This window comes from Zingiber officinale, chromosome 2B (assembly GCF_018446385.1).
Source record: "Zingiber officinale cultivar Zhangliang chromosome 2B, Zo_v1.1, whole genome shotgun sequence".
Classification (NCBI taxonomy): domain Eukaryota; kingdom Viridiplantae; phylum Streptophyta; class Magnoliopsida; order Zingiberales; family Zingiberaceae; genus Zingiber; species Zingiber officinale.
The window spans coordinates 138569975-138578822 of NC_055989.1; the positions used below are offsets into that span (position 1 = coordinate 138569975).

Genomic DNA, 8848 nt, shown 5'->3' on the forward strand with positions numbered 1-8848 from the left:
ACAATTAATTGATTAAATTCCAATTGTTTCACTGATCCAAATCACAAATCCGAAATCCCAAACAAATTTTAAGGTTTTGAGTTTATCAATCAACTAAATGTTTCCATCAATAACTCATCCACTGGTCAACAATTAACTCATCCACTAGTTAAATGGATTATAATCCTAATCAATTGGATTTTCAACTGCCCTAACGATTAAATTAAATCTACCTAAATTTTGTTTACGGCCCTTGCCCCCTTGTACAATTCATTCAATTCTCATAACTCACCATAAAAGTCGTCTGATCATCAAAGTTTGACTTTGCCTTAAGGTCATCTCCCATTAATCTTCTAATCTCTCGAGTACACCTAAGCCCTAGGTTCTTCCACGTACCATCCTTCACACTTTGCCTACATAGTTCTCCTTCTTCAATTGTTGTTTTCAATGCTCCTCATCATGTGGTGCCTCAGTAGCTTCAGACAACCTTCTCCGATCTCTTCAAACTTTAAGCCATAGAGATCATGATCCAAAATTGTTATAATTCACCTCAGTATTTCTAGTCCTATGATCCCTTAGTTGTCTCATACAACTTTTTCCAATATTCATAAACCTCTAAGCTATTGAGTGTGTCACCTTTGCATCCTGAGTCATCATCCATATCATCACCCGACTTCATCTAACACAAGCTCTTTAAATTCTGTGTGTATCTACCCATCCTTATACACAGTGGCGGAGGCAAGGGGGCGCGAGGGGGTGCTAAAGCACCCCCTTCTCTTGGAAATTTCACCAGTATACCTTACTTGCTCTTTATTCGTACCCCCTACCTCAGTTCCAGGTCGGTGTGGAAGCGAAAGTGATGGTGAGCTCTCAGATGACCTACGTTCCGGTGAGGCCTTCGTCGATGTTTTCTGGATCTAAGAAAATGCGCATGCACTGCCTCATCGAGGAAGAGGGCATCGTGCTGATGCTAGGGATCTTCGACGCCCTCTTCTCTGGCATCCTACAGAGCTCTAGATTCAAGGCTGGATTTGTCTCTGGATACGTCATCTCCGCTTCCCACCTCGGCATGCCCAGACATCCGTCTCACATATGCTTTCACCATTCCCTTGCTTCGATTCTTTTTTTTCTTCCTTTTATGAGTTGCAATTTTCTCTTCGATCTATGCCTTTGTTTGTAATTTCTGTTCAGATTTTGGTATTTTAGGACTTTGGAGATGGCCGATGTTGCTCGAGCGATTTGCACCGTGACTCCTAACATTATGTTCATTGTTGATGCTGGTAATCACCTTTACGCCTCATTTTATCTGTATTTTAATCCCTTTTAATAACAGGTAAAATAAATATGATTGATCTATGGAAAAGAACAACAATAATGATTTATGTTGAAGCTAGCATTTTGTTTGAAAACTATTAAATTATAATATCTTTTCCCTGTTTTTGCGAGAGAGATTCGGGGAACTATTTAGTTGAAAATTTAGCTTGTTTTTGACAGTGTTTTGATCCGAACTCTGGATCTGGGATATGAAACTTTTCTCTATATTATCAATTTTTTCTACTTTTTATACTGGAATCCTAATTTTTCTATTTGATTTGTCACAAATCTGATGAAATTGAGTATATTTTACTATTTTATCTAATTGAGCTTTGTTTGCATTTGATTTAACTAGTTTCACAAGCTGATTCTTTCCTTTTTCTTTTTTTAATACTAGTTTTTTTTGTTGCCATGAGGAACATGAGCTGAACTTTTCCCATTCTATGAAAGCAAATGATTTGTCTCATAAAAAATGAAAATTGGCCACGATTAATGCTTGTTTTGTTAAATTATTGTTACATATGATGATTTGTAGAAGTCCTATAAATCAACATGACCAAAAGATTATGATGGCAATCCGCATGAATATCTACTATTCTACCTATTGATCTAGAACATATTGTGTACCTTACTCAAATATATTAACATCTTAACTATCTTTTTAATTTTTGAATTTGCTTCTCAATTTTGATCTGACCCAATTTAAGTTGTGATTACCTTTTCAACAAAAAATTTATTATGTTTTGGATGAACATTTCTTTAGCTGCCAAAAGGAAATGAATCCTAGTTGACTACGTGGCAGGTTTTCTCTGAAGCTACACTATATTAAATTTTTATCTAACATCTCCTTAAATTTTTGTCTAGATCCACCACTGCTTATACACTCAAACATATATATCAAAACTCAATGTTGCACCACACGATCACATCAACGTTATTTTAATTTTTACCTTATTTAATCCAATGCAAGATAATTAATATTGCAAATATAAATCAATTTTATGATGTAGAATATGACATAATTAATTAGTAAAATTGATTAATCATCTATTTTAAAAAAGGCACAAAATTAGAAAGATGTTTCTTATTTTCGTTATTATTAAAAACCTTCTACGCTGAAAAAACAAATCTTGAATGTGTTTTTAATTATTACGCTTCTTAAAATATAGTGTCAGTGGATTCTCACCCAACATAAACCCCATTGAAACTATCACCCTGCCGTCCAAACTTTGTCAAAATTTTCACTTCGCCTCACATAAATTCTGAATATTAATTTTCCCTACAGAATTTTCTAGTTCAATCTCTATAAGGAATATTTTGGATTCATTTCTGCACTGGTCAATTGTAACTTTTTGATTTATCTCTTCATAGATATCAACCATATGAAACTGTTGAAATGATGAATTTCATCTTTTATTATAATTTTAAATTCATTTCAATCGTTAATGGCACAAGAGAGATGGTGAATGATCTTAAGAAGCGGAGGCATAATTGGTACTTTTTCTAAACTACAGGGGAGAAGTTAAATTTTGATAAATTCTAAGAGGTAAACCGAAATTGTTTTAAGATAAATAAATAAATAAAAGGCGTTTTTTTATTGGAATTGTGAAAATGAAGACATTCTTTTTTTCATTTATTATCATAACAGTCCATTTCACCTGTGTATAATTTATTTAAAATAAATTTTCTTTTTTTTAGCACTATTATATTAGTTATAATCATAGTTGCTGTGTAACTACTATAAAATTAGTAGATATGATATAATATAATGTTGTATTGATAAAAATATAATTTGTAACGGTTATAATATGATATTGACCCATATTAATTAGATATGAAGCATTGATATTATAAGAAATATGAAAATTAGTTGTTATAACACACAATTAATGAAAGTTATAATATAATATTAACTAGAGTTACAGATGAAATATTCATATTATGACCATTATAATTTATATTTGCTATAATGCAATTTATTGTGTTTATTTGTGTTACTAAACGTTCATATTATATTAATTATAAATCATAATTATTATAATATATCAAAAATAAAAATAATATTTTTTTAAAAAAAAATATTGATGTGGAATTGAATATGTTTTTAATAATAAATTAAAAAAGCGTCTTGGGATAAAATAAAAATGAACAAACTTTTGATTTATTTATTTTTTTAGGTTTTAAGGTTAATCCCAATTGGATTTGACGATAATATCTCGATATTAAACAAAAAAAGGAAGTTGTCTGATGCCGTCGTCTTCTGTCGCCGTACGAGTTCTAATTTCATTTCGGCCAAATTCTGGTTAGTTTTTCCCATGTTCGATGCGCTAGCGTCATCAACCCTGGAATTCTTCTCAGGTAGCCCCCTAACTCGTCATCCTTATCCGCACCAGCGCCTCTCCCTTTTCCAGCTCGTGGACTTTGTGCCGGCGAAACGAATGGGAAGTTGTTGCCCTAATTTCGATTCGATCTAGGGTATTGTGAGTATGGATGATCTTCTCCTTTTTGGTTTGTATGTCATATTATAAATTCTAAGTTGCATAGCTGATGTAGCTTGGCGTCCAAAGTCGCCCCTTTTTGCTCATGCCTTATGAATTACGCAGGAAATAAGTTTATTGTAGTCACCGTTTTAAGCTGAACATATGTGATCTCTTCTTGCATGCTTTGGATGATGTTTTGGTTTGGAAAAAGTTGGACTTTTTTCTGCATCGAGCTTTAGTATTCTCAATCTTTCGGAATGCAGGTGGATAAAATTGTTGAAGCATAGGTAGTTTCAGATTCTCACATTTGGTTGGTGTGCTTCATGTAAAATCTCTTTATGACTGGTATAAAGCTCCTAATTTGTGACAAGAAGGCTGAATCCAGCATGGCCATGGATAGGAATAATTCAACAGAAAGAGACATTGCCTTGGATCTAGAAAGTTGCATGAATTCTGTGAAAAAAGAACAGGAAGGAGTAAAGGATATAGGAATTCTGAGTAGCTTTGACATTGATGCATTTTTAAAACCGGACAGAGATGGGCAATCGGAACATAGTCGATCTAGCTCTTCTGAACATTCTTACACAGATGAGGAGGCTTTGGTTGACAAGAGGGTTGAACCAGAGGAAAATGTAAGCCTTTTGGAGAAGAAAATTGAACTTGAGAAGCCAAAAAAGAAAGGGCGCAAGAAGCCACCTAAGCCACCTCGTCCTCCCAACTCTCTGCCTCTTGATGCTACTAACCAGAAGCTGATGAAGGAGATCGAGGAAATTGCAAGGTTGAAGAGAGAGAGGATTCAACGAATGAAAATCAAGATGAAGAATGCTAAATCAACACATTCTAATAGCAGCCTTTGGGCCTTGCTCGTCACCATTCTTTTCATCCTTGTTATAATCTGGAAAGGTTTGATTCATTTTTTATTGCCACTAGATAATTTGTGGATTAAGTGCTGATATTTGTAATTTGAAATAACAAGGCCATTGGAAACTGATAGCCAATTTTCATGCTTCGTGATAATGCGGATGCACTGCCACTGTTTTAAATTGTATTATTATCTTTGATTGTATACACTACTTGTACAGAGCACAATTTAACTATATCCTATGGCTTGGCATTCTGTAGCTTAGCGACCAAGGCATATCGGGCCCAACTATGTTTTGGGTCACTACAGTTGAGCCTTTTGTCTTCTAAGCCAATTCCTCCGCATTGATGCTTGTATTTGCATCTTTGTTTTCCATCCTGGTGTTTGTATGCAGCTGAAGTTGAATGATGCAATAAGGGAGATTACTTTTCCAAATATTAAAATTTTCCCTCTCACAAAAATTCTACGCATTCTACATTCAATTGCATTTCAACACATACTTTTGTATCTTGACATTTAATATATGTAATATTTAGCCTTTCTTCTATCTCACCATATTTTATGGTTTATAATCATTTTTAAGAAATCCTTGATGTTAAGTTTGATATACCTTCCAGTTGCATTATTTTAGTCTTTATAGTGTTAAGCTGATCATAGTCTCCTTAATGCTTATCAAGTTTGTTCTCTCCCATGTTATGCTTGGTGAGCTTGATCTTTTTTGTTCGTCTTAAAAATTATTGTCAACCTCATGTTTCTTCAGATTCATGCAGAATCAAGTTGGACTAGATTGGACCCTAATTATTTGTGAAAGTTAGTGAATGTTAACTAGCTTAGTTTCATTTCAGAAGAATTTATGCTACTTTGTTCACTTCTTCAGAAGATAGTTATTGTGCATTAGCGACTTCACATTCAGGTTTATTATGGTAGTTTTAGAATGTTTTACTTCAGATTCACACATAATCTTTACGGTTTCCTGTTGTGTATCATATTTATTGCATATCTTAAATTTTTATCTTCATACCTAAAATGTCTTGCGATTTCCTCCTTTCACATCTGCCATTAATCTGGCTGATTTTTTTGGCAATAAGTGCCTGGATTAGTGTGCACATGATAGAGGAAAAGCATGTTATTACGACAAAAGGCATCAATTAGTTATACTAATGTCATTTTTGTGCTTGTTCTGCTCTGAACTCACAGGAGTCTATTCTCGAGGAAGCTACAGACTCGGCTTCTATGGTACACCTGAATCATCAGCACAAAGTAGAGGTGGATTTGTTTCCATTCAGTTTTACAAGAACGTCTCAGCAAATCTTCATTCTCCGGCCTCATCAGCTTCCCCCAAGTATGTTCCCTAATCTTGTCTGTCAGTCAAACTACTTTGTTAAAATGGGAAATAAGAGACAGCTTGCTAGTGCAATTTCTCTTGCTCTCCTGCAATATCAACAAACTTCTTTGCTCCAGACATGCAATTGTAGAATGCTAAGGATTTGCTTTCTCGAATCAACAAAATATCAAATCTTTGTTTCCTGTCTTAATTGCTCATTATATCTTTTCAAAGTTGATGATCTTCGTGCTTTTTTCTGGTTGCAGTAACTTAGAACATTAGTCATGATGGGTTGCAGATGGAAAAGCTATCAGGGAAGCTTTGAATAACAAAGTCTCATAAATCATTTACTTTCTTGGTGTTTTTTTCTTAGATTCAATAAGTCAACTATGTACAGAGACGGACAGAAGTAGCCTCTTTCTTGATAGAACAGTTGTGTTTATGAAACAGATGCCTCGGAAATACTTTTGTGCATGATCACCACACATTTTTTTGTTAATGTGTCTCTTTACTCTTATCATACATTTTAGGTGGTTGCGAATGATAAACCTTTCTTTAAGGTGGTTATGCATGATCGCCACACGCTTGCTTGTAGTATGTAGAATTTATTTTTAAAAACTACTTAAAATCAATAATTATCTAATGTATAATTATTTTTTCTAAACATGCTCATGTATATAGTAATTCATGTTCATATATATATATATATAGAGAGAGAGAGAAATGTTATGCTGGGCGACGTTTTGTGCGCGACCGTGAGTGACGCATAGACGTGGCACCGCCAGTTCGATTTCACTACAAATAAAATAATCCACAAAAGTTACTCTCTCACCTTTGTTCAAAATTTCGGCGGCACTTATTATCAAAAATAAAATCTCCCTCGCCGCTCTCTCTCTCTCCCTCCATCTCCCTCCTCGCTCTCTCTCCCTCGCTCTCGGTCCCCTCCGGCATCCGTCCTCCAGGCGACCTGACACTTCTCCGGAAAGTTCAATATTTTTTGTCTGACTTGCTGCCCCCCCCCCCCCCCCTTCCCTCGATCCCTCCGTCGAAACTCATTCCTCGTGCTCCCGACCGGAAAGTTGCTCCGGCGTCTTCAATCGCAGGTCTACTGTGAGATCCTACCACCTCACTCCAATTTAATTTCTTAATCCACACCGTTATTACTTTGTGAAATCGGTATAAAAATAGCTGTAATAATTGTATAAAGATGCACCGCGGCTTTGCTCCCATTTCTAACCATTGCATCAACTACTATGACTGATGAAACCGTGCTTATAGGATATGACTTGGATTGGTCGTGGTAGAAGGTCGGAAGGACTTATGCTACAACCTGGATGGTCGACGGCTCCAACAACCGCCTGCTCTCCGGTGAACTTTCATTTGCTGCTACAAGGTGTAGCAGCTTCATGGGGAGGAAGCTGCTACAACATGTAGCAGTTAACTATGCATGAAGCTGCCACACCTTGTAGCAGCTACCTTGATATTTTCTAGCAGAGATTAACATATTCGGTACCCATAGTTTCATATTGTCTTTATCAACCCGATTCAAAAATTATTCTTAAAAAAAAATTTCACTGCTTCAGCGCCTTTCCTACTACAGATTGATTGGAATTCTCTCTCCTTCGCTCCCTCCGTCTCCCTCGTCTTCGTCGAAAGTCGTCCGGCTGACCACTTGGGCCCCTGCCGGGAAAGTGAAAGGTCGGCTGCACCAACCACCTGCTCTCTGGTGGACTTTCATTTTGCTGCTACAAGGTGTAGCAGCTTCATGGGGAGGAAGCTGCTACAACGTGTAGCAGTTAACTGTGCATGAAGTTGTCACACCTTGTAGTAGCTAACTTGATATTTTCTAGCAGAGATTAACGTACTCTGTACCCATAGTTTTCATATTGTCTTTATCAACTCGATTCAGAAATTATTCTTAAAAAAAAATTTCACTGCTTCAGCGCCTTTCCTGCTACAAATTGATTGGAATTCTCTCTCCTTCGCTCCCTCTGTCTCCCTAGTCTTCGTCGATGGTCGTCCGGCTGACCACTTGGGCCCCTGCAGGGAAAGTGAAAGGTCGGCTGTACCAACCGCCTGCTCTCCGGTGGACTTTCATTTTGCTGCTACAAGGTGTAGCAGCTTCATGGGGAGGAAGCTGCTACAACGTGTAGCAGTTAACTGTGCATGAAGCTGCCACACCTTGTAGCAGCTAACTTGGTTAGTCGGATTTCTAGCCCCTCTATTTTCTAGCATAGATTAACACTACACTTTAGTCATAGTTTTCATATTGTGCATATCAACTTGATTGAAAAATTATTTTTGATGCATGACTTTTCGCTCTTTCAGCGTCTTTCCTGCTACAGGATGATTGGAACATGTATATACATTAGATTTAAAACTTTTTAAAAATTTTTATGCTTCTGCAGGGCCATGTGTTTAGGTTTGCTGCTACACGGTGTAGCAGCTTCCTAGACTAATAACTCACTACACCTGTTTGTAGTTGTATATCATATTGCTTAAAGGCGCTGAAAAAAGTGATATGTGATGCTGCATCGGAATCCCTTTGGTTTGCAAAGCGTTGTATCAGCTACTATGACTAATAACTGCCACACATTATAGCATTTACATATACATATAGCTTCCACAACTTGTTGCATTTACCCAAATTTGTATTTCTTTGTTATTGTTTTATTTACCTTTAAAAAGTTTGTAAGTAACTTCCATGTTTCAGTAAATTATAATCTATTGGATGTATGTGTGTAGTGCTTACCGCTAGTAAAACTGTCAGACGTTGTAGCAACATGCTACCTCGTGTAGCAGCTCTTAATGAGTATAAATATATTTGGTATTAATACGTGTGACCGGTGTGGCCTTAGCAGATCACGTCACGTCACCGAATTAGATTCT

At 36.3% G+C, this 8848-nt stretch overlaps 1 protein-coding gene across 10 annotated transcripts; it reads left to right on the forward strand.

Annotated features, from left to right (window-relative positions):
* Positions 1 to 699: 699 nt before the first annotated feature.
* On the forward strand, positions 700 to 6458 carry LOC122047427. Of its 10 annotated transcripts, none has more exons than XM_042608720.1 (5): positions 3520 to 3595; positions 3687 to 3773; positions 4037 to 4676; positions 5833 to 5977; positions 6226 to 6458. In XM_042608720.1, exons 3-5 carry the CDS (start codon positions 4112 to 4114, stop codon positions 6239 to 6241), a joined length of 726 nt encoding a protein of 241 aa, XP_042464654.1. In that variant the 5' UTR covers positions 3520 to 3595; positions 3687 to 3773; positions 4037 to 4111; the 3' UTR covers positions 6242 to 6458. The 10 variants fall into 10 exon arrangements, with proteins under 10 accessions (XP_042464661.1, XP_042464654.1, XP_042464653.1 ...); XM_042608719.1 differs by having other exon boundaries at positions 3543 to 3561; positions 3652 to 3773; XM_042608722.1 differs by having other exon boundaries at positions 3544 to 3561; positions 3652 to 3768.
* Positions 6459 to 8848: the final 2390 nt, after the last annotated feature.